At 40.6% G+C, this 26,544-nt stretch overlaps 1 protein-coding gene across 1 annotated transcript in view; it reads left to right on the top strand.

Annotated features, from left to right (window-relative positions):
* Positions 1-317: 317 nt before the first annotated feature.
* Positions 318-26,544, top strand: part of KL (klotho) — a 47,061-nt gene continuing 20,834 nt past the window's right edge. The window contains exon 1 of the mRNA XM_064716299.1: positions 318-1,072. Coding sequence (XP_064572369.1) covers positions 323-1,072 — 750 coding nt within the window. The 5' untranslated portion in view covers positions 318-322. The remainder of the gene's footprint in view (positions 1,073-26,544) is intronic.

The raw sequence follows: 26,544 nt of genomic DNA, 5'->3' as shown, positions 1-26,544 counted from the left end.
GACCGGGATCTCTCCCTTTGAGGGGCCGTGGGGGTACCTACGGACACCCTGAGGGGGTGACAGGGTCCACCTCTCCCCGAGGCGCCCACGCCCCGGCTTCCTCCCTTTCCTCCCCGCCCGCCCCGTCTCACGCCCTGGCTCCCGCCCCCGGCGGCAGTTCTCCCCGATGGAACCGGCTGGGAAGGATGCAGACGGCAGCTCCGAGGTAATTATTAATGGCCGTGCCCACCGGGGCGGGAAGGGGGGGGGCGCAAGGTGAGATAAAATGGGGCGGCGGGGAGCTGGGAGGCGGGAGCTGCTGTCGCGGAGCCCCGCCGGGAGCATGGCCCTCGCCGCGTCGCTGCTGCCACCGCTGCTGCTGCTGCTCTTGGGGCGGCCGGGGCTGGGAGCGCCGGGGCAGGGCGCGGGCACCTGGTCCCGCTTCGCCCGGCTGCCCTACCCGCAGGACCAGCTCTTCCTCTACGACACCTTCCCCGACGGCTTCCTCTGGGGCGCGGGCAGCGCCGCCTACCAGACGGAGGGCGGCTGGCGCCAGGGCGGCAAAGGCGCGTCAGTCTGGGACACCTTCGCCCACCGCCCGGCCACGCCGTCGGGGGCCGCCCCGCCGGGCCCCGTGGGCGGCGACGTGGCCAGCGACAGCTACAACAACCTGTTCCGCGACGTCGAGGGGCTGCGGCGCCTGGGGGTCTCGCATTACCGCTTCTCGCTGTCCTGGGCCCGGCTGCTGCCCAACGGGACGGCGCCGCCCAACCCCGCCGGGCTGGCGCACTACGGGCGGCTGCTGGTCCGCCTGCGAGAGCTGGGCGTCGAGCCCGTGGTCACCCTCTACCACTGGGACCTGCCGCAGGCCCTGCAGGACGCCTTCGGCGGCTGGGCCAGCCCCGTCCTGCCCGGGCTCTTCCGCGACTACGCCGAGCTGTGCTTCCGGCACTTCGGCGGGCAGGTTCGCTACTGGCTGACCATGGACAACCCGTACGTGGTGGCCTGGCACGGCTACGGCACGGGGCGGCTGCCGCCCGGCGTGCGGGGAGGCCCGCGCCTGGCCTACCTGGCCGCCCACCACCTGCTCCAGGTAAATGGCGCCAAGGGGCCCCGGCGGCTCCTCGGCCGTGCCAAGGTGCCGGGGCGCAGGCCGAGCTCAGCCCGCCCCATCGGCACACCTGTCCCCTGGTCCGACACTGCCATGGAACACAAGTCCATGTGCCCGACACAGTGCGGGCAGCAGACCTGTAGGCAAAGAGGCAAAACTCATGGTGTAAGGCAGGAGCTTACTGAGCTACTTAGACCAGCGACTGAGTTGGTGGAGAGTTAAAGAGCTCTGTTTTGCAGAAATGTCCATTTCTGCCCGCGGCAGCTCAGTTGCCATTCTGGGTGGGTGAGGGTCTGCAGACCCTGGACTGTGACACTCCAGTGCTGCCTTTATAAGGTGGAAGTGCTTAATAATGCTATAAAGGGAATTAGCATATTTGATAAAAAAGGCTTACTGAATTAACAGAGATAGTAGAGATGGCCAATATGTCAAACAGAGACGTTTTCTTGTCAAAGTATGATGGTTTTTTGGTGAAAGAGACCCTTAATCCCCCAGTTAGTCTTGTAAGTGGCAATAGTAGTTTGCTATACTTAATTTTTATTCTCTGTATCACTATGGTGTAATTGTAGTATATGCTAGGAGAATTTAAGGGAGAATTAAGGAGAAGTGTATATCCTTCCAATGACAGGAGAAAGGATTCCTAAGTGGAATGGGGTGGTCATTTAGGCATGATCTCTTGTACTTTAATATATATTTACATTTCTGCTAATGTCCGTCTGCTCATCACACACTTACTGGCAAGAGTTGTATCCTGATGAACATTGTGTATTAGATGTGGGCATGAAGAAATCATCTAATGCATGCCTTATTTGACCTTTTTCCACTTTCCTGTATTACTTTACATTCTTTAATGCTACAAATAAGTCAGAGGGAAACTAGAGATGAAGAATATGTGGGTAAAATTTCAGGTTAATTTCCTCGTCCTGAAAACTTTAAGCTCTTCACATGTAGTTACCATGGTGTGTACTTGGCCGTGTTTCACGCTTGAGTATATTCTGCATCACTATAGTACCAGAGTCCCTCATAATCTCAAGCCTGTGCTTCTTCTCTTAAAAACTTTGTGAAGGAAGATACTTTTCTATTTAATAAATGAGAAGCTTAGGCACAGTCTTGGCCACACCATATCAAAAGTGTAATTAAACCAGGAAGATCTACCAATACCTGCTTTAGTCACAGAACTGTAGTATTTAGTTTCGTCCCAATGGCTGTCAGTCAGGGTTTGCACGTGAGTGAACATTGCTTTTTATGTGCAGTGGAAGGCAGCAAGATACCACTTTTTCCCCCTACATTTTATGGAAGAGGAGCAGAAACACAGATGCAGTTAAGAGCCAAAGTGGCCACTGGTTGTTTGTGCCCTTTTCCTGGCATGTGATCTTTGTAGCATATTGGTCAGTTACATTATACTCCAGCTCTTCTACAAGTATATTCCCAGATCTCAAACCCCCTGCCTGGAAAATCAGGGACATAGATTATATTTAGAGAAGCTCACATCCCTGACTTCTCCAGTAAGAGTCTTCATGGAGGCAGAGGTAGAGCCTAGCTCTTCAGCACAGAGAAGTGAACAGCTTTCATCTGTGTCTCCTTCTCCTTTTTACTTCTCTGTAGCGGATTAATATAAGACCTTTCAACTTGTGCAAGCAGTGAAGTAGGAGGAAGCTACATAGTATAGCTTGATATCCATATCAGGCTGTGCATTTGTCTAAGAAAAGTTTGAAGTTCTACCAATGATGGTAAAGGGAGAATTACGTTTCACATAGAAATTAAAGTGTCTTACACAAGTCTAGAGTGACTGAGTTTGCAACTTGAATGCTGTTCTTTGATATGTGTCTTGTATGTGGATTGTATGGTTTTATAGCTGAGTTAGGTCATTATTTGGGAGCATGCACGTCTTTGGTTTGTATCAGAAGGGTGCACAGCAGAACTGCTTTATCACATAAGATGCAGGATGTGTGCATCACTGGACAGTGTTGCTGGGAGATACAGTCCTCTTAGACCTACTGCAAAAGATATGGCTGAATCCTGTCATGGAAAGAAAACCCCCTTTCATTGTCTACCCTTTTGCTCCTTATGTCATAAGATCTGGTCCCTGGGTTCTTCTTAATCCTTTTTCCTTCTCTTTGCCATTCTTGGATTTTATTTTTTTTCCAGGGAAATGGAGTTTGCAGAACATGTTTGGTTTTTTTGAAGTTAGAATTTGTTGTCGTAATTGATTCTCAGCAAATGTGCAGACTAGCTCTTAATATGCATGATTTCTTTTTTCCCCCTTATTTACAATATGCAGGTAAAGCTGGTGCCTTCTAATTTATTTTACTGGATTCTAATTATGTTAAGAAGCAAAATAATTTCCTCTAAGTTCTTTAAAATTCAACAGATATAAATGTGGATTTGGGGCTTTGTTTTTCTGAGCGACTTATTTATTATCTGAAGAAATAATCAAATAAGAGTTTGATTCAATTTAGGTTGTTCAATTCAGAGCTGGTGAAAACAGGGCAATGAAGTTTGATTTAAGTAATGATGTTTGAATTCAGCTTGAATGGATTTCATCATATTGTACTGAATTTTTTAATTGCCTCTCATTTTTCTGAACTTCCTTAAGTGAGTCATAGCAGATGCTAAATTGACAGAGACACTTTTTTTATAGACAGAACCAAATAAAAATAGTGTAAAAAACTTGTAAGGAAAAATTATTTTATTAATGCATTCTTGGTGTGCTCTTGAGGGAATGTTCATCAGTATTCAGTGAAAATTTCACCCTTTTTTAGTATTTCCACTGACACTTGTCGCTTTTGAGATGTCTAAGCCCTTCAGATGTGGTAACAAATGGAGGAAGCTGTTCATGTTTATTCACAAAATAAATGGAATGGATCAAGTATGTTTCATAAAAGTTGGCAATCTCTCAAGTCAACAGCCAGAAAATGTAATGCCAGCAATCTGTCATGTATATGATGCATCTCTTTTCTCCAAATAGGAGTTGAGAGAGGTCACTGTATTATGTTCTGGTTTTTGCAAATGCGTTTTTTCATTAATGGTTCACAGTATGTTGTCCGAGTTGAACATACTTGGATTTACTCAATATAAACAGCATTTGCAGAAACAGAAGAACACGTTGTTTCCCTGAAGAAGTGAGTGGAACTGCTGCCTGGAAACCAGTCACATAGCAACAGACTGATTTCTATTCCAAAACTCTTTCCAAAACAGAAGGTAAGTACTCTTTTGTTGACCTTCAGTGCTAAACCTAATAAAGTGTCAGTAATTTCAGTGTAGGAGAGTGGTCTTTTCTTGGTGTGTATTGTTTATTTCAAAATTGAGACAGCCCTCAAACTTTCACTCAGTGCAAATGGAATGATTTGGGATTTTCCTGAAAGTAACATAGCTCATCATAGTTGTCAAGGCATACCTAATTTTTAGAAAAAAGGAGGAATACTGCTAAGTAATAGTATTTTTTCCTATTCTTGCTTTCTTAAAGCATAACTCAAAGAAGAACAAAGAAGAAATTGATTCTTACTTGGGTTTGAGTATTAGTTGGGTGGTATATGTTTGCACTAGCGATTATTCTACTCATTAATCATTTGAATCAGGTTTCTTTCAAATACCAGATTTGACAAAGAAGTGCAGACAAACTGTGGTGCAAGTTCAGATCTGATGCTGCAGTTTCCTGTGCCAGTAACTGCCAAAAGTTAGGCTGTGTTCTCAAATTATATTAAAAGCTATAGCAAGTTGTTTTTAAGTTTTAATCGTGAAAAGGAAAAAAAATGCAGTGAGTTTCATTTTAAAATGTGATAAACAGAGATATTGGGTTTCAAGAATACTTGATTTATTAAAATTAGCTCCAAGGTAGATTACATAACTTTGCTTTTGCCATTCCTACCTGATTCCATACATGTTTGCAAAAGGATTGTTGTTTTCAATGTTTGTTTGTAACAAACATTGTAACAAAACAAAACATTTTAGATATTATAGGAAATCTCAGCAAAACTCAACAGGCGGGATCTAGAAAGATCACACTGGAGTGGCTGAAATTGAATGGAAGCAAAATTTGATTGTTCTGTGTGGAAGAAAACCAGGTCAAGCCTGTGCTTGTGTTAAGTCCCGCCTCAACTCTTTTGCTGTTCATTATGAGGTTGGAGATTTCGTGAGAGTCTGTTCTTTGTGAGGTTTTTTAGTGCTGGACTATATAGCTGTGAATCTTGGTAAATTCCATTGGCAGCCCCAAATCTGTGTTTTCATGTCTCATTTTAAGTGTCACCTGCCTGATTTCTAATCACTGTTGTAGCTGTTGCTGGAGGCACCTAGGTGATATTTCTATTTCCTGTCCAAGGTAGTCCAGTATGCTTCTTTTTTAAATAGCAATTGTGTATGCTTCCTTTTTAAATAGCAATTGTTCATCTTGGGCAGGGCTCTGTTCAATTCTGGGAAGATAATAATTGCTTGTTAACAGCAGTTTGATGCAGATAGGGGTGTTTAGATTGACAACATAGAATTTGCATCTGGTAAAATCTCACTGGGTGCATGAGTTTAAAGCTCCTTGATACTGTTCCGTTTTGCATTTCTAAAGCCTCATAAGGTGTGGGATGTTCTTCGTTCTTCCCTTCAACCCCTCTCCTCAAGCAGAAGCGATTCTGTATTTGTTGTCGTTTTGGGGATTCCAAAATGAAGCTTGTGGTAGAGCTCATGTCACTCTATATTCCTTTATGTTACAAGCTTTTCCAGTTTCCATTTCACCTTGTTTCTATGGTCAGTTTCCAGTACTTAAAGGTAGTTGATGGACATAATTCCTAGCTGTACTTGGGACCTGGGAAACATCTATTGTAATTCAGGATAGTTCACCATTTTTTAGTGCCTGCATTTCCCTTTTGGCTGAAAGCTAGGACCTCTTAGAGCTTTTTTCCTCTGATAGGTCTGGTGGAAACCTCTGTTCTGCAACCAGCAGCAGGTTGGAAGTGCAGAAATTGTTCTTCCTTTTGAAAATGTTGTTTTCTGTGAAGATGAAATGCTGTGTCATGTAAGAGGAGGTTTTTTGGCTCATACTGTACCCATCTTCTAGAAGGTCAAATTCTAATTCTCTTGCTATGGTTGAAGTTGTGCTTAGCTTAGGTTTGTTCTCACACTTACTAACCAACAGCTTCTTCTTCCCAGTGTTCTCTGGGGAGCAAAATATTTTTCCTCCATCCTTCATTATTTCTTAAACCAGTTAGAAGCAGTGAATATGTCAATACAGCTGATGGCAATGTCAGCAAGCAGTGACCATTAGGACAGGATGCAGGCGTTTAGTCTTAATTATTTTGGTTATTGTGATGCATATCCTTCTAACTTTGGGAGAAACAGGAAAGAGCAGATGTGTATGCTGACCCATCTGTAGTTTGCTTAACTCCAGTTGAAGAGTCCTGTGGCTTGCAGTTAGAAATTGGCAGAGTTCAAAGGCAGTTTGATAATCCTTGCAAATGAGTATGTGATTTGTGTGTTTGGTTGTTGCTGATGAACAGATGAAATGCTGAACTTAATCTGAAGGTCAGTGTTGGCAAAGTTGTAAAAAAGCCAAGAAGCCAGCAATCAAAGGAGTCTGCTTGTACAAACTTGTAGGTAAAGAAATGTCCACAGGAGAATTTCTTCTATTTTTTTTTTTTTTTCACAAGATGTTAAAAATAAAGAGGAGGAAATTACAAAGACGTGCTTCTGAAGAAGGAGAGGAGGTGACCTGTGCATACAAGGGTGAGGCCTGGTTGAATGGGGCTTTGGGCAACCTGGTGTACTGTGAGTTGTCCCTCCTGCCCACAGCATTGGGGTTGGCACTAGATGACTTTTAAGGTTCCTTCCAACCCAAGATATTCTATGAGTCTATGGCAGGTTTTAGCAATTAAAGGATGTGTGTTAACAGTTTTAAATACTAAATAAAAACTACTCATGCTCGCTTATTTGCCTGCCAAAGTATATAGAAAAATATCATAGTCAAATCTGTGATTTTAGATTAAATCAGGAGAATTAGAACAGAAGAATATGGTTGTAGACAAAATCTTAAGATCCTTAGGAAATTACTGAAATGAACATTGGACAGATCTCTGAAGGAGAAGGTGACTCATTGGATATGACCATGAAAGAAGAGACTGGCTTCTGAAGAACCACTGAATTATTTCACATGAGAGAAGATGTGTCCGCAGAAAGAGAAGGTGAGTTGTCAAGAAGGAAGAATAACTAAGTACAAAAGGAGAAAGGGATAATTGGCCATGGCAAGAGACTGGAGCCTTTAGTAAAATGGGATGAGTAGAAGATAATGATAATAAAGAAGGGAAGGAATTAGACTCACACTGTTGCTCTCTGCAAGTACTCCTGAACATAAGTATTAATGACAGGAAGAAAATTGAGAATTAAAAACCATATGCTTGCACACACCAAAGGGTATACAGTTAGATTGACTCTTAAAAGTCATGAACAGCTTTGGAAGAAAGCTGCTGGAATGGCCTTTCAGTATTAATGGTAGGAACAAAAATCTTATAAGACGGCTAGAGCAGTTTGAGAGAATAAACTTGATGCATTTGGTGGCAGTGGAGGTGACAGTAGCAGTAAACATGAAATCTTCCTCTTTGCTTTGCCGAATCCTTAACAGAATGATATAAGGCATGGTCTAAATCTGAGAACATCATTCAATGTAAAGAACAAAATACAGTCTGTAGTAACAGTAAGCATTTGTTTAGTCTGTCAGTGATGGCAGCTTCTGGCTTTCTGTAGCTTCAGCTCTAATCTGAGAGCACAAAACTCTCATAAGAAGTCTGGCCTGTTACGTCTGTGGTGTGTATCCCTGGAGATTTGTCAGGGAGCATCCTTTGAGAAGCACACTGGAATAAGAAAAAGAACTTTGAGAATATCTGGATTTGGCCACATTGAAGCCCATTTTTGTTGCTCCATCTTTATGTATGTTTAGTTTGAGAAGAGATAGACTTCTGTATTATGAAAAATTGCAAAAGTTTAAAGCATAATTTTGTTTTGATTCTAAAAAAGCCCCAACCCATATTCTAAATTCTCCCAGTTATTGAAATCTTTACAGATGCTGTTTACAACAGTTGATAAAGGAACAGTTGATATAGGGACTGGGACCACAAGTGGTTCCAGTGCCCCCTGACAGCTGGATTTCTGTGACACCTGCCTGATGGAAAGAGCAGGGGCTTTTGCCTGTCTCAGGATCTGGCCAGCCTGGGGATGCTGCAAGACACCCTGCAACACAATCTTCAGCAGTGGGGGGAGCTGACAGGGGCCCGTGCCAGGGGACTGTCACTTCAGTCTGCACAGTTTGTTACTTGCACATTAGCTCTCATGCTGACAGCTAAGATTGGATTTTTGTTTTCAGTCACAGCTCTAAAGAAGCTGAATGGTTCAAAATTGGCTGGGAGAGACTATCCTACTATGGAAATGCCTTGCAATTTTGTGAGTCCAAAAGTCAACCCAAGGTATCCTTTTGTAGGTTTATCAGTTTAATTCTCTTATGAAGGGCTAGAAAATGTTTGTACCACTGGGATTATATTTTACAAGATACTTGCTTTACAGTTGGGAATACAGTAGCATCTGTTTTGATCCTGCTCCTAGGAAAGACTTCAAATGGTTGCATGGGGGAAGGGAGCAGGCTTGTAGCTGCTGGTCACACATTCTGGTAAGAGTTCACAGTGATTTTCCAATGCCTTTTCTCAGTCAGCTTTTTTCATGTTCTCTTGAATATGTAGTGGCTCCACTGGATCAGTTGTTTTTCAGAGTTGAGGGCAAAGTTTACTCTGTTTGTTTGTTTAACTTCCAGCATTTTAAGAAATGAAATAATTTTTTTGCTGCAGGCATGGAACTGTTGAACATAGTTATTGATTAATTAGTCTAATTGTGGTTCCTCAGATATGTATGGAAATGGTAGAATTACGCAACATGTCTTTTCTTTTGAGAAAGTAGGTTGGAAAAATATTGCATTGTCAGCTTGATGATTTTTTATGAAAATTTATTTTGTAAGTAAGAACATATTGCTTAAAAATCAATTGAACACATCTGACCTTATGGTTGAAAAGAAAGTTCAGCTGACACCTGGCTGTGCAGTAGTGACATGCTTGATATGCTCTTTGTAGCACACTTAATTAATTTGTTTTCCTGTGACAGTTCAATGTTAGCTTGGGTGCAAATGATGCTTGCAGAGAGAACGATCACCACACCAGTTGACCAGTTATGTATGCCCTCAGGAGGCAAAATCCAAGCCAAAAAGAATTGTAACAAAACATGGGGTGATAGGAAGAAAGAGTATTGGGAAAACGGATAATGTTTGAGGATCTGGTGAGATTAGGGGGTGACTGGCCAAAAGTGGGAATGCAGGAGCTGAGTTTATGAGGCAATACTCCATGTCTGTATTTAGCATTAAAATTTAAAATCAGCATGAAATGAGATGGCCTGGAGTCCTCAAGGGTGATTTGTTTTTTCCCTGTTTCATTTTTTTAAATAAATGTCGTATGAATTATTTTAAGGAAGCTGACTGGCGATTTACAGAGATCACAGACCATGCTTCACAAGGATGGGGCCTCCTTCAAAGTCTGTCGTGGCTTATGGTGTCCACTTGCTGTCCCCATGTTGCCACCAGCACTGGGAGTGGGGGACACCATGAGTAACCTGCGAAAGAAAGGAGGGATGATACATTAGATCTGGGTTACTCAAAGGAGCTTAAGGAAAACAAGTTTCCCTTTAGCTTTTTGGAGAACCCAATCACTTTTAGGCAGTTAAATATAAATTTGCAAATTGAACAGATGCATTCCTTTAATCTTAAGGAAAATGTGCATTCCCATATTCAAACAGCATCTTTGTGTATGAAATGCAAGACCTTGGAAATACAGTGAAGGAGCTCTTGAACTCAGTTTTTCATCGTGCTTCCCTTGCCAGCTATGAACATGTCTCTTGTTTTGAAAGAGAATATTGGGGTATATCATGCAGGGAACAGAGCTGCAGGAATATGTTTCAACTGCAGTTTTGCATCTTAATTATATGCCTGGTGGAAAAAATATTCCCTTTTTCTTCATAAACCCCTGTCATTTCAGCTAGCTCATTCTAATCTTCCTAATACCTCCCAAATTCACAAGTAATATAATGTCATTAGAGCAAGTCAGAAAAATCTAAAACCTTTGAAACTGGAATTTGCTGATTCACTGAAACTAAAATATTTGAGAGACTTCAGTTTTCTAGAAAAAGTTGTGAACTAAGGGAAACACAATATAAATAATTTTATTTTGCTGTAGAAAGTTTTGGTTTTCCGTTTTAATGTGATACTCAAAAAACTCATTTTGATGTAGTGAGTCAGTCAGTCATTTCACACTCTGCCTTCTGTATTCTTTACTGGATGAGTGCCCACTGCTTCAAATTGGGTCAGTTTACCCTTGTGAAATTGCTGTTTAACCTGCTGCAATATGACTGACTTATTGAAGCTGTAGATTGATGCTTTTTATTCTTTGATGAAAGAAATAAAATGAAACTGTCAGGACAGAATTCCTGCACTGTAGAGGTTATTCCATGTCTCATATTTGTAGCTGGGCCGCTTGTGCTACTTTTGTGTGAAACTGTAATTATTCAGTCATTTATCCAGCTCCTCTTTCCTATTTCTGGTAAAGGAAAAGTGGTACTTGAAGGCAGTTGCTTAAAAGGGGGAAAAATTCTAATGAAAGCAACATCAATTTGGCACAGTCGTTCTGATTCTTAGAACCAGCAAAGTGTAGCACAGGGAAGTCCAGACACAGCCTTTTTCCATAGCTCAGCTTAGGATAATGAAATAGAGACCCCTTCAAAATTGGTTGGTGGTGAAATGGTTATAGCAAGAGCATTGTAAGAGTAAGCCATAAAAGGCAGGAACCCTAAATCACACCAGTGAGATCTCACTTTACCCAAGCTGGACACTTCTGGAGAGTAATGTTTCCTGTGTTACTGGTAATTTGGAATAGATTTGTAGAAACCAGAGGGGGTGGGCATTGGTCTGGTTTATATTGATGCTAGCCTGTAGGAGCTGCTTTTGTTGACTTGTGGTCAGGAAAGAATTTAAACTGTCAAGGAACAGTGTTGTTTATTGTTAGGCCTCTTTTTTGCCTTTCTCTGTGCTGTGGCCAGGCTCCCACTAAAAAATTTATTTTACCTAAATAATTTGCCTTCTGTTGCAAGGGTTTAGGATTGTGATGACATCTTTGCTTTTCCTGATTTATTCCTGTGGCTTGCTATGACATCTGGAGCATTTGGCATGGGTTTTTTTGTGTTACATATGTTAGAATTGGCTTTTTGGCTCATTATGTTACAAATATAGAATAGCAGAGTCATGGGATGGTTTGTGTTGGAAGGAGCTGGAAAGATCATTTAGTTCCAAACACCCTGTCATGATGTGACATCCCACCCTCAAGGGAGAGGAAACACCCAAGAGTTATGGATGCTCATGGTTGAAAAGGAATGATAAAAGTCAGAGGGTCCACAGCTTATCTTCTAGACTTGTGCACATGGGAAGGGACATCTTCTGCCAGATCAAGTTGCTCAAAGCCCTGCCCAGCCTGACCTTGATCAAAGGAATGGCACATCCACAGCTTTTCTGGGCAGCCCATTCCACTGCCTCACCACCTTCAAATTTCTCTTGAATATCCAATCTACATGTTCCCTCTTTCAGGTTAAAGCCATTTCCCCTTGTCTAATGCCCTTGTGCAAAGTCCCTGTCCAGCTTTCCTGTAGGCCCCCTTTAAGCCCTGGAAGGTGCTATGAAGGGAGCCTTCACTTCTCCAGGAGGGAGCATATAATGGCCAGTAATGTGTAGTGTTTGAGACTAGAGGCTTGCTGCAATAGTGCAGGCAACTAAGCTTGGTGATTCCTGAATCTTTTATTTTTTGCTTTGGAAGTGTTCAGTTTGAGTGAGTGCTCCTGGGAAATACGTTTGTAGGGACAAAGTGAGTATGGAAGACTGAACTACAAAGAGGGTGAGGATTAAGAAAGGATCTAATGTACATTGGAGCAGCTCATTCCCAATATGGGAAAAGACCTGGAGGGTCTGTTAAGAGCTGTGGGATACTAGCATTTTGTAGACCCAAGATCACATATAAATGCCTGAGCGAGCTATTTGAGTGTCATGGGGCAGAAATTATACTGGGAGGGATCCAGAGACAAGGCAGTTAATTGGTATGTGAAAAACATAGTTTATTTTTTACCAAAATAAACTGTTAACTGTCGGAGAGAGAGGCATGCTGTGACACAAACACTGACACTGGACGTAAAATAGAAACAGTAGCAATGACAAGCTGCCAGGCAGAGTCAGTTTTTTTTTGGTTACATAATAAAGCAGTTCCAGATTTTTGAGTGATTGGTGCAAGCAGCTGAAGATTTTTCTCTGAAGCACCTTGTTCTGGAACTGCTTCAATGATAATGAGATGGGCTGGACACCTGCTGTAGTTACTCTTCTATTCTTCTTGTACAAGTGTAAGAAAATAGTACATTCTCAGTCCCCACATTATGTTTGTGGTAAGATTAATTGTCGACCCCACCCCTAAATAATTCAGTGTTGTTTTGTGCAGTAACTATGCAGAAGGTTTGGAAGCACCATCCCAGAGCATTTTGCGCCTCAGCATTTTGAGACATACACACACATTAATAAATATATATATTTATATTTTATATTATATTTATATTATATATAAATATATATAAATATATATAAAATATATGTATTAATATATATATTAATAAATATATATATTTATATACATTATATACAAAAATAGAGAAGACATACATATATATACATATATATACACACACATAAATGCATATAAATATATATTTATAAATAAATATTTATGTAGGCAGTGGGCGTCATTCTGGAGTGTGGCCAATGAAAGCACTGTAGTTCTGCACTGGAGGAATGACACTGCTGATGTAAATGCTAAAAAAAAATGTACATTATTGCAACTGTAGCATAACATGGTAGTTCAGGTGCAGCTAAACTCCTGTTCTAATTGAAAAAATTGTCTTTTGTTTTGTTGACTATGAAATGGATGGTTTAACTGAAGAGTAGTCTGGCAGATATGCAAATAATGTTTTAATCCTTTTGTGTCATCCAGACTGAGAACAGAGGAGAATATGCAAGGAAGACCAGTCTGCCTAACCAAGGCTGGATATGGCCCATACAGAATGATTTGTTTTGGTGTTGGTTGGCCACCAGCTCTCAAGCCAGGTTTCATGGGGCTCATAGGAGAGCTGGGTGGAGATCAGAGCCTGCAGAGTCCTTGCACTCATCTTCATGTATCCTGTACAGCATGGAAATAATTTGTGGGTGTAGCTGGGACAGTCTTCAACCTGCAAAGATTATCAGTAGCAAATGGTTCTTATCCAATGGCTGAAAACACAGTGGTAAAGTACCCAGAGTTCACTACCCTCAGCTACAGTTGTCAGCAGCAGGACATTTTGCTGCTTTTGAGTGAGGCTGTGGTATGGAAAATTACTCCTCTCCCACAGTTTAGAAGCGTCATCATTATGCTGGTCTTCCAGGCAGTGTTTGCATCAGCTCTGAGACACAGTTTGGCATCTGCTTGGCCTTGCAATAGCTGGCTTTCCAGTAACCATTATGAAATGTTGTTTAGCATAAAGATACTTCTTTTAAAGTGGTTTGGCAGCATTCCCAGTGATCCCAGAGGGAAGAGCAGCTAGGACTTGTTCTCCAGCTCTGAGGCAGCTGTCCACTGGGCTGACCAGGGTGGAGCTGTATGTGCTTTGGCTCTGCACCACAACTAACAAGTAAAGACGTGGACTACGTTGTCCTTGGCTGCCTGCAATCCTTTTGCATAGGGCTGTGTAATGTGACGTGATGGGCCAGCAGCTCTCTGTGAGGGCTTGTGATGGGGGAGAGGGAGGTGTGCAATGCATGGGCTTTGCTATTGTGTGCAATCCAATTGCATCCAATATTGCTTTGCTATTAGAGCCATCTCCCTTGAAGACTGCGGAAGTAAATGCAGGAGATAGCAATCATGCTTGAGCTAGTTTTAGGATGTGTTCACCAGAGAAATCTACTTCAGCTTGCCACCTGAGGTTCCTTTTCCAGGTAATGGAGCGTAGTGAGCATGGTGTCTCTTGTTCTATGACCAACAAATACAATAATTGTCCCATTTCTATCTGTGGGGTATAGGTAGGTAAACCCATGGTGACAAACTCAAGCCCAGACTTTTTGCAGACAGACTTTCACCTTTAGTCTAATTAGAATGTGGAGAGGTTCAGTAGAGATGGAGGAGGGGAATACTGAGGGGCTTAAGAATTTGTTTGAGGTGCTTTCAGTTCCCGTGACTTCTCAGAGGGTGAGCTCGGACATATGGTTTGGATCAAATGCAAATTTTGCCTGAGTCTCTCCTGCTTCAAGCATGTGGTATCTCCTGCATGTCTGTGGGGAAGACCTGTATCACATACTGTCCCCTGGTTTTCCTGGGCAGGGAGCTGAGTCTTTCTTCTGACCCAGGAAAGCAGATGATGTTCGCCCCTGCAAGGGTGGTTAGTAGCACTGTTTGGTCCTGTAAAGCCAGAACAGGCAAATAGCCATGGTGTGCCATGTAAGATGTCATGGACATTGAGTAGCCCCATCCTGCAGCTCTTAATTTCTTTTTCCCAGTTATCTGCTGCTGACCCACTCTGGCACTTAAAGCATTTCGTGCTTTTTTCCAAAATATAAAGAGAGCAGTCCTTGAAAAAGGTTTAAAACACAAAAAACCTCAAAACAAACAAACAAAAAAACCCCCCATTAAAATAACATTGTCTTTTTACCAGTAGTTGGAACTGATATGCAAATGCAAACATATACTAGTTGCCACAGTCTCCTTCTGTCTGGAAACAGAAGATGCCTCTCCTTTAGGAGCCCCATTATTTTCTGCAAGGACTTTACAGAACCCCACATCAAGTAATGGAATAGGTATTTACTAGCTATGCTACAGAGAAAATGTAAAAATGTGCAACCAGTCTTAAAAATAAATAAAACCTCATTATTTTAAAACAAAACCCAGACATCTTCCAGTCACCTAAGAAAAAGTAGCACAAGGAAAGACATACGACCATCAGGTAGTGGGGAAAAAGAGAGTTAAAAAAAAATTTACATTTCCAAAATGCTTGTTGTCAGATCTGTCAGGAAAAGTGATCATGTTGAGCACTGGGATTCATAGACAGGAAAGGTTAATGAGGGTGAGGATTAGATAAATGTCGGTAACTGCAGGTGCAATGAACATAAAATGCTGCGAATTTACAGTATTGAAGGCAAGCCAGGCCCATCTGATAGCTTTCTGTGATAACTGATTGTCTAGAAAAACAAAATATGATAAATGTAATCAACTCTATTTTCAGTAAGACCCTTGAAATGGTGGCACATGGAGAGTTACTGTTTCAGTGAAGAAGGAGAATGTTCAGCAGTATCTAGGAAATTGCTAAAGCAAGTGTCATAGTGAGTTGTGCTGAAAGTAGAAGCATCAGTCTCAAAGGGCAATTCACAGCTGAACTTCTTAATGTATTTTAACTCTCATGCCTTGGCACAGGCTAGGACTTCACTACTTAGAGCATGTGCTAAAATTGAGGAAACAGTGCCAGTGCAAAGGATAATCAAAATAATAAACAGATGGAGAAGAAAGACTCAAATTTTTTTTTCTGTAAGAAGAGAACTTGCTGATCACAGCATGACCATCAGATGCAAATATAATCCAACTGTGACAAAGACACATTTGTTTCTGGTCTGAATCAGGTGATTTTTCCAGCAGAGATGAGGAATTACTAGAACATGGCTTATTTACCTGAGCAAGAACACTAGGAGAGAATATACTTCACGTCTATAAATAGATCAGTGGTAAAAACAAGTGAAAGGAAATAACTAAGTGCGGGGAAAGTTTTGCTGCAAGAACAAGGGTTTGGACTGACCATCAATAAATTCAGCCTGAAAGGGGAAAAAGAAAACCATTTGTGAAGTGTCATTTTCTAGACATCTTCCAGAGAGAGTAGTATGAAAAAAATAGCTAGCTTGTGTTAAAGCAAATCTGGATCATGTTATGAATAGGATTGTGTCGTATATTGCCCATAGAAGCACTGGTTTGAATCTGATACCATTGAGGCTCTTCCTAATTTTATAATCCAGTATTCCTAATTCTTGCCAGATAGTAGACACAGGATCATAAATATAGTAATGATTCTTTTTTTCAGCGAGATATTTTTTTATTTCTGTTAAAATTCCCTGCAAGTCTGAACTTTTCTAACATGGTGATATCACTTATCATTGCCTCCTCTTTACTGTATCATTTAAAAAAGCATTTGCAGTGTCTTACTCAGAATGTCTCATGCTTTTATGTGACATCCATTGTTGGGTCCACAATGAAAATATCATCTTGTAGCAACATAGGAAGATTGACAACAGGAGTAACTCCTGGTCTGCAGTAAATTGAGCTTGTGAAAGGCCCCTGCTTTCATTCCTGTTTCTCTCCTGCAGCACAGAGTTATCCCTGAAAGGAGGGATTATAGAGGCAGTACTTTCAGAATAGCAGTAACCTTTATATATATCTACATATAAAGTATATATATATGTATAAAGTATACCGAATATGTCCAGTGCCTCATTTGATAATAAACATCTAATGCATCTTATGTACTTGACTGTAAATTGTATCCCAATATTCTTATTTTATGTTTCAAATTAGGTATGTAAAATCCCTGATGTTTCTTCAGTATTTCCAACATCTCTGCTTTCTTCCATCTCAGAAGTATGAGGAAAGTGGATTTTGACTGCTATAGATGGAGCCTTGCTTTTTTCCCAGTACTCATTTCTACAGAGATTATTTTTCCTCCCAGTAAGGACTTGTGTGTGTGTCTCCTGCAGAGTATCTTATCTCTTTTCTAAGAGTGTTCCTGTATAAAAGAGCTTCCAGTGAAAAGTTCAGTTAATGCAGTGCAATTTCTTACAATAACCCCCTCTTTCCTTCCTGCCTTTCATACTCCTTCCCTTAGTCTCAGCAAGTCTTAGCCTCCTGCCTTCCTCCCTTAGTCTCAGCAAAAACACCTGGCTCTTAGAGCCCTTCACACCCTAATTCAGGCCAACAATTTGCTTTTCATTAGTGTTTGGGCAACTAGTTAATTGCTGCAGTGCCCCCTGCTCTTCCTTCTCTAGCATCGTTGATTGAATCATGGTTCCACATAAACTGTATAATCTGTGAATTTCTTAATATCTAAAGTGTCATCCTGATTTAATGTATGCTCTCTTAGACCCATTTTTTCCCAATACCCTTTGTACTACATACTTGTTGAAGGCTGTGTTGGCAAAGCCGTGGCTACTGAAAGCCTTTGTCTGTAGGATAAAATGTCTGGCCAGCTGTTGCTGCACCATATGGGATGTCTCCAAGTCAAAGATTATTTTCATATTTGATTTTGATAAAAAAATACAAATTTCTGTACTATGGTTGATAGCCTGAAATGGTTTGGGTTGATTTTGGATAAAGTTAACCTGGAAGCTGCTCTGCAGGATCCCACCTGCTATAATGTAGCTGTCCATCACCTTCTGGTCTGTGGGTTACTGTAGATATTGGGTCAACAGCTCTGCTGTTTGCTAAAGTACATGTAGGTACTGTGTCTGGAAATTCACCAACTACACATTGTATTACTGGTACACTTAATCTCCTTTTCCATCTAATAAGCCTGGAGTATGTGGAAGTCATAATAATTAAAGAGAGTATGTAAAAAAAATTGAGGCACTGGATTTATGTCTCTTCCTGTTCCTCTGCACTTTAGCCTGAGGTGTTGCTCTTCATTCTTATGTCTGAGAGTGGGACTGTAACAAACACTGACCTCTCTTACAAAAGCCTCTGTGGCTCTGAAAGTGTTTAGATGGATGTCTTCATAGAAGTCTGTTGTAAGTTTTTGCTCTACCTGCATAACTCTTTGGTCAGTTTACTTAGAAACAATGATCTATACAAATTCTTTCCTTTGAACTGCCTTCCTTTGAAACAGGCAATATTTAAATGACAGGCATCTGTCTCATGATTAGATATTGACCTAATTACCATGTTCTACATGGCCTCCTGAAAACTGCTGAGATACCTGCCCTCATGGTAACTGAAGCAGAGCAGTGCTACTTTCTGGAATTTCTGTACCTCAGCAAAGGAGGATGAATCTTGCTGCTACAAGATTTATGTGAACTCGCATTTCTATTGTTCTAGTGTGGTTCAATATTAAAACTGGGATTTCTCCCAAAAGATGTTTTCTTTAAATAATTGAAAATATTACTTTATTTTGATATAGTATATTTTCATGCTGCAGTATACTGGCAGAATTTCCATGGTAATACAGAAATAAAGGCCAGTCTTAGACAAATTGCTTAAAAAGTGTACCTGAAGCTCTGAGTTAATTGAAGAGTTAAGATTTTAATGTGTCCTTATATTTTTGTATCTATATTTAAAATAGCTGGGGGGTGAAAAAGTATTTAGTCATATCTGAGATCAGTAGGAATGAAAATAGAAATGTATTTCATTTTTTGTATTCCTAGCCCAGTGATGATTCTCATTCATGTATACAAGTGTCTTGTCATCACTGGCTTTATACTTTGTTCTAGAGCAATTTGAAGTTTAGTACTGCACTTTGAAATAGTAGACAAAAGATTAAATTTATTGGTTTCCCCTTGTGCCTGTTCCTTCAACGGAGTAATTTTTTTTTAACAGTGTCAGTGTTAGCCAAAGGGAAAATAATATTTTGTAGGTTTCCTATGTAAAGAAGCCCCAATATCAAAGAGGGACAACTGCTTTATCTCCAAAAGAAAATGAGTGCACTGTCAGAGAGCAGTGAAATGTGTTAAGTTGCACTTTTAAAAAGAACACGTGCGAGGCCCCCAGGAGTGCTCATTGTGCTGTTCGAGTAAAGTCTAAACTTTAAATGTGCTAAGAATGTTTAAAATTTATGGAGTTGACAGAATATTTATGCATACCTCAGTCTGTTAATGTGATGTTAATTCTGATTAGCAAGTGTCTAGTACTGTGGTGAGAGCACAGAGGCTGAAACAAGGATTGCTGAAAGAGCAGTAGCTAATTTGCATTTTCAACTATGTGTTAACCAGCGCACACCCTTTTCTGTGTGGCTCAGTAAGCAATCACTCTAACAACACACCTCCTTTTCTTTTGCTGTATTCTTTTAAAATTTATTTTATTTCCCTAAGGACTGGATAAAAGCAGCTTTAGGTGTTTCACTGTGATCTTTTTCTTCATTGCTACAGCTGAGATTGCAGTACATTGATGTAGTAAACCCCCCTTATCCTGCATTGCTTCATAAAAAAGTATGGGATGTGGTTTGAAAAGGGAAACAGCTGCAGCTGATATTTTTATATCAATTTTTAACATTCAGCTTCTTATCAACAACATTTAAACATTTCCTCACTATTATGTTATCCAGACAAGTTAGGTTCTTTGTTTAAAAACAGGTGAAATAGTTTAATTTCAACAGGTAATCAACAATATGAAGATTTTGTTTATTGAGTAAGAATGAAATATTTAATGTTAAATACTTTTAGTTTGATGCAGTTATCTGTTCTACAGGAGTACAGCTTTTACTGGAAATGGCGATTCTTACTCTGTTTGCTGACTACAAGAGTAAAGCAGGAAAACTTCTATGTGTACACTTTTGAGTTAACACTCATCTCTGCAGTAAAGCAATTTTATACCTACCATTAAACATGCATTTAGAAACAGCCATAAAGGGACTTACTCATACCTCAAAAGTGTATTTTCATGGTTTCAGCACGCTTTGGATGAGATTGTAAATATATTTCCTAAATCAAAGTAGGTATAAATTGAATCTAGTTTAATCTGTGACTGCAGTATAGTCAAAAGCTTGTTGAAAAAATGGATAAATGCACATAAATCATCCTTGCTGCTGAAGAAATGCAAAGATTCAAAGTTTGTTTCCAGTCTAAAACTGAATGCCCAATTTTGTCTTTCATCTCTTCATTCATGTTGTTGCTCAAATTTAAAAAACTGGTACCCCAAGAATTTAACTTCTCCTAATGATTCATTTTCCCCACCTGTCCTTGCACTGGAATTTATCTTTCCTCTTCTGAATTTTGATTTGAATAGCTCCTCTTTATCTTCTTGGTGGCTGCTGAGGAGTGTAGTGATTCCTCAAAATAAATATGCCTGACTAAAGTCTGCCTCCTCCAGTGACTGTATCCTCACTGACGAGATGTCAGCATGCTGAGTAACTTGAATTCAGCTTGAATTCCTCCTATGGTTTCCCAGATCCTCCTTTCATAGCTTAGCTTAGTGGAAGCAGTAACATTAAGGAAGAATTGCAGCTAGTAATAACCATTGTAATAATTAAAACTTGTCAGTTAGCCCTGTGGTTCACTGTGCTGGTGCAAAGACGGACAAACTGCTGAGGCATCCAGACCACCAATTACGAGTCATTCAGTTCTGCTTGACTTGTCCATCTGCAGGGTCCTATGACTCATCTTGTCAGCCTTTCAGGGGCTGCTGCTGGTGTAAAGCTTCTGGAGTGAAAAAGTCTTACGTAGATCCTCTTGGTTTTCCTGAGTCCTTTCATAATTTTGATTCATTCTTATATATTGTTCAAGACACAGAACTTCATGCATTCACAAAGCTACCTGTGCAGAAGCCACTAGGGCAAAAGAAGTGGCACACACATAATAAATGTTTACCATTTGAGAAGCCTAGACTATCCTGTCTTGCCTCCAGTTGCCAGTCCAAAAGACAAGGTTTTCCAGAGGTCATGAGTTGTGCAGATATCTTGATAGGCCAGACCATCCCAAATGGTACTGGGATGGCTCTGTTTGAGCAACTGAATTTTAGGTCACACATGGACATAAACCCTTCTCACTACTAATGCCATGTGTCAAGGTTGGGAGCTGCTTTCTTCTTCATAGGGGTGGGGTTCAGTGGCTGGAGCAGGTATCTGCTGCCACTTGTGTTGTGGAACTCCCATGACATTTGCACTGGCTCAGAGATCTGCAGATGATGCATGCTCTTTTGTAGCAGCAGGTCCTGGTTAGGCATGTTCTCTGTGGGATCTAAGTTGACGCAAAAGCTACTCCAAAAGTCACTGGATTAAAGTTAATTTACAGTTTCAGTGAGTTTACAATTGAGCATTCGTTTTAAAAGTGTGTGATTGAAATCACTTCAGTAATTTCTATTACATGTGCCCAGGCCCGAACATTTCAGGCAGGTTTCACGCAAGGAGATAAGCCTTTAGTGCTTACTTTTTATCATGTATGCATAGAAACACAGCTGAATCTGACAGAAACATTTCAGACTGACTGGAAAAAGAAGGAAGAATTGTATATTCACATCTAGTCAAATTGTAATCTAAACAGTTGTCTGAAAATTGAAACTGGTACCTTCAATTTATATTGCTTATCCTGATGTGCTGCTTTCTGCATCCATCTAGAGGGCTGAATAGGACATTCCATCTTATTTGATAGCCTGTTGTCATTGATGCATAGTTCTAATCTCAGAATGGTTAAATTTAGTGTCCAAACTTATAGCAAACACAGGTTATCATGTAAGTGATAGAACAGGATTTGGGCAAGAACAATCCAAATGTTTGGTTTAAAAAGAATTTTGCAGCAATTGCTTCTAGCAAGTCTTCTTCATTCTGGTTTTCATTTGCCTGTATCATACCACAGAGCCCTGTTCTGATACATTGGTTCCATATATGATGACTAAATTTGCGATTCCTATGACAACTATGTTGAGCTGAATGCCTTCATATTACTCATTGTGCCCTCCACTGATGGAGACTTCCACTTCCTTTACTGTTGATATGCACTGGTTGTTTTTTTCTCACAGAGGAACTCAAAGTAGGAAAAGCTATCCGCTATCACATTTATCTGGAAATACCTTCTGAAGCCATTTGATGTACCTAGGCACTGCAGTATTGGTCTGTTGTGAAACTGATTAAGGATCTTTCATTATATATTTGCAACCATGGAACTGATATCTGAGTGCTGAAAAGAAAGAGGATCTAGTTTACCTTCTAGAAACGTTTCTTGTGATGCACATCAAATAATTCTGTAGCAGTTGCTTAATATTTTCTCCCAGAGGGAGCTACCTTTCTCCTGCTCTAGCCTCTTTGAAGTGACTTTTCTTGTGAATAAATTGGATGAGATCCCCATGATATGCTCTGGAGACCAACTTTTCTTGTAGTTCTCTCTTCTGCTGAGCCCACACTGTTCATGCACTTAACTGTGCCGAACTTGGTAATTGCACCTTTCACCCACTCTGTAGTTTCTGAGTCACTGCTTTAAGTCTCCCAGGAGCACCATATGCTCACTTTGTACAGTGAACTGACTGACTCCTTTGGTTTTACAATAACATAACCTCTACTGCTTCTGGAGGGGGTAACAAAGTGCAAATGAAGTGGCCATGCTGGAACAGCATCCCCAGCGTGGCTACCTGTGCCAGCCTTTTTGAATGCTGCTGAGGTCAGGTTCTGTCCTGATCTCCACTCCTATTCCTGCACCTTCTTTAAAAATTTGGTTAAAGGCTTATCTGCAAACACTGATACAGAATGCCGGGGGAGAATAAAACTCACAAAAGATCACAGCATATGTGAAATTGTAGCCCAAGGAGCTTCTTAGTAATTTCATTCATCTTTCTAAAGTCATTAATCTATTCCTAAATATTTTTCACTTTAATGTACCACTTGACCTGTTCATCAGTTCACTTAGAAGCGAACAGCCATGTACAAATATACGGCTTATATTTGTATAATTCACTCTTTCAGTGGTGTTTGAATCTGACTGTAGGTTAATGCATCATCTGTTCATGAAATTACGTGGATTTGATCAGCCTCTGGTAAATTTTTCCATGTTTGGTTGATATGAATATTGCATAAAGCTAGAGCACAGTGAAATCCTGGGTCACTAGATGCTTCTACACTGGTATTGCTGCCCTGCCAATGTAGGGGCAAATTCTTTCCATCCTTTCCCTCATTACAAAATCCCAAAGACAGCATATGCTACATCTGTTCTGCCAGATTCTGGTGTTTTTTCCTACAATCGGTGTGGTTTATGGTATAACAGAATTAATTGTTCAAAATTCAGCCATTATCCAGTGAATCCTGCTGTCTGCTTTTATGATAGGCCAGATTGGAGCCTCAGAAATACCTCATGTTCATGCAATTATTTATTACTCCAGTAAGCTTTTTTCCATGGTTTGGAGATATTTTTACTGCTTCTGTGGTTGATGGTCTGGACTCAAACACTTTGCCATATTCTTGCAGTCTAATTTCTTTTGAGACTCTGATTAGGGAAAAGCCACTAGCCATTCATCTCTAGTTGAACTTCTGGAGCTTTTAGGGCAGCACATTCATGCAACTCAGGAATAATTTCTGACTGCCAGTCTGACTTTCCTAACTCTACAAACATGGATTTTCCAAATCCAGTATCATTTGATGTTCTTGTAATAATAGCATGACAGCAATTTCTTTTTGTCTATCTTTTGGGAGCTTTAAGTCACACTCAAAATGTTGTAATACCTCTCCAGGAGCAGTTGGGTCAATTTATTTTTAATCTAGTGGTGTGCCCAGGATAAGATTCAGGGTTAATTATTAACACCAGAGCATCAGAGCATCTGTTCTGGGTGCTTTAAGTGCAGGGATGGTGGTAATGAGTAACCTGATTTCTGTATCTTATAATATTCCTACCAAGCTATAGGCTTTCTTCCAAGCTGGGTTTTTGGTTTAGCTAGTTAGATTAGGTCCAGCAAGCTGAAAATTTTTTGTCATTTCATTATCTGTTGGGGGACACATGATGATGGACTTTAGTCTTATTTGTGTTTACCTCTATCTCTCACCAAGAAAAGTTTTCTTTCTAACACACCACCTTGGTTTTTTAAGCTTCTGCTAGCAGCTCTGACTTTTCAAAGCAATTTTCTTCACATACTTCCACTAAACCATCAGAAGTACATTATTTCTCCCTGTGAAACACCTGGTTTAGCAAATTTAGAGAGGTATGTTGAGGGGCCAAATATGAACAGATGAATATTGGTCTTCCTTATATGCATCTACCAAAGAAACATGCTTGATATTAGACACCTCTTCCAGAATTTTTACCCTTAAATATATGGGAGACATTTGTCTTGTATGTTTATTTCTTATTTTGATTCTGTATTTAACTAAAAGTAGTTTCATGTTTTAAGACTGATGTCGCTAAAGATTATGTGTACTACTTTGGTTGTCCTCCGCGCTATTGCTTTGGAGGGCAATAGTCTTCTCATTTGGCTTCTGCCTTAGCACAAGGAAGGGGCATGAATTCTGTGGCTCGGCCTTCTAAAGCTGTGTTCTGCAGTTTGACAGCTTCTGTGGGCACTCCTCTTCTTCCTGCTGGTTTTTGCTCTTCCCTCTTTCCATCCAGTTTGTACAAACCTTCGTGAAACTGCAGGTTTGAAGTCATAATGGATGCCTTCTCCTTGACAGCGCTATTACAAAAATTGGGAGTTCAGGTTTTTAGCATTCATTTACGTTCAGTGCTCTGACTGGGCATTGCTTTATCACTTTTATATATTCTATGTATGTTTTTGATATAACAGTTTTATGTGAGTTTTGTGATAGTTTTATATGCTTAACATTTTTGCTCACTGCTGATTCTAGTATCATTCTTTCCAACCAGAATGTGGCTTAAAATCCACTAATGTTCCATTCTGTTTCCTGGGTAATGGTGTATTCAGTTGTCATAATTGTTACCATCATTCCCATTATGAGTTTCTCCAAAGTCATGGTGCTTTTTTTATCCTCCTTGTTCAAGTGTCTGACAAATATCAGCTCCTGCAAAGTGGTGCTGTCTTGGTTTGTGCTGTTCACTACAGCTTGTGCAGTTCTGTGTGCTTGCTTTTCTGGATTACAACTCAGTTCTTCATGTGTTTTCCCTTGTATCTGTATTTTTTATACTTGGATATGATCATGATGATTGGAGCCTGGCCTTTCTTGCAAGAGGTTGACGTTGTGGTAGAGGACTTTGCAGGTCATTCTCAGTACTGGAGCTTTTGTATGTTTATGTTTCTCCAGCATGCCCAAAGCAATTTTGATGGCAATGATTTTATCTTGGTCTTCCCCTAAATACTGCCTGAGCATTGTGTCCCAGATTTCAAGTCTTTTATCAGTGACTATTTTAGTTCTCTCCAGTACTGCAAGATTGTCTCTAAATCACTCAAGAGTACTGCTTTGTACTTTTATCTTCTTTTTGTACTCTGTTTAAGAATCTCTCATATCTTTAATATTCACGTGGGTCACAACATTCCTTGAACTATTTTGGTGCAGTTCCGTAATTAATCTTTTCTGTCAGAGGTAAAGGAAAATGATTAAACACATCAAGTGTCTCCGAAGCACTTGTTGTCAGAAATAAAGCTATTTTTATCTTGTCTCCCATTGCTTCACAAAGTCAAATGCTGCTTAATTCTTTTCCAGATGACCTTTATATTTTCAGAGACTGTTTGCATCTCATGAGACTTGAAACTGCTTTCCCAGCCCACTTGTCTCTTGGTGCTTTAGTTTATTTGGACAGGATGTCAACTCCCGTGGTTGTGCCAGCCTCTGTGGTGAGTGGAGTGGAACAGGCATTTTTTCATCTTGATGGCTCATCTGGGCATTAAAAATGGCTTGAGTGAGTTGTGGCCCAGAGGTGTCCCTACCTGAGGAAGTGCTTCAGATGCAGGTGATGGCAAAAATGGGTGAGATGAGTCCCTGCCAAAGGGTGTGCCCTGTGTTTGCACAGCCTCTGATGGTACTGGTGGGGTTTGCAGAGTGCTCTGTGCAGTCCGGCTGCCTTCTCTCTGGCTGCCATGCCACAGGGTGCTGGCCCAGTGGGTGGCCTTTTCAAAGCAAGGTAAGCCTGAGAGAGGTTTAACTCAGGGTTTGTGCCATGACGTCTCAGCTTTCTGGACTTCAAAGGAGAAGTTGCCTGCAGCAGCCGCCTGACACAGTGGGATCAAGGGGTTTTTGTTTCCTTCCATCACACTGTGGTCGCTGTGTCTCCCTGCTGCATATCTAACTGATAATGGTCATTACTGCCTGTGCATACAGTGTGTGAAAGTAAAAGCCATCCAAGACTTTCATCTGCTCTAAAATTCAATAGCAAAGTGTAAAAATAACTCTTACTTGCCTTCTTATCCTTCAGGTTTGTTTTTTTCCCCTTCTGCTAATATTTTTGGAGTACCTGCAATGCATCTGGATGCCTGTGGCTTAGCTTAATGCTTTCAGGCTACCTTCTCCCTTTCATTCTCATGGTAGCAAAGCACTGTTTTGCCTAGGATGAGGAAAAATGATGTTCTATCTAGCCACTGTGCCTTCAGACAAATACTTAGTGCTTTTTTGGGTATTTTTTTCTGTAGAGGTGAGTATCACATTAAACAGAGGCACTTATTCTGGATTTAATACACTGGTCTACAGCTTGGGGTATCTAGTTTAATTTGTCTTTTTCTGTGCAT

The sequence above is a fragment of the Zonotrichia leucophrys genome, chromosome 1 (assembly GCF_028769735.1).
Source record: "Zonotrichia leucophrys gambelii isolate GWCS_2022_RI chromosome 1, RI_Zleu_2.0, whole genome shotgun sequence".
NCBI lineage: Eukaryota > Metazoa > Chordata > Aves > Passeriformes > Passerellidae > Zonotrichia > Zonotrichia leucophrys.
This window is presented reverse-complemented; position numbering and strand designations above follow the sequence as displayed.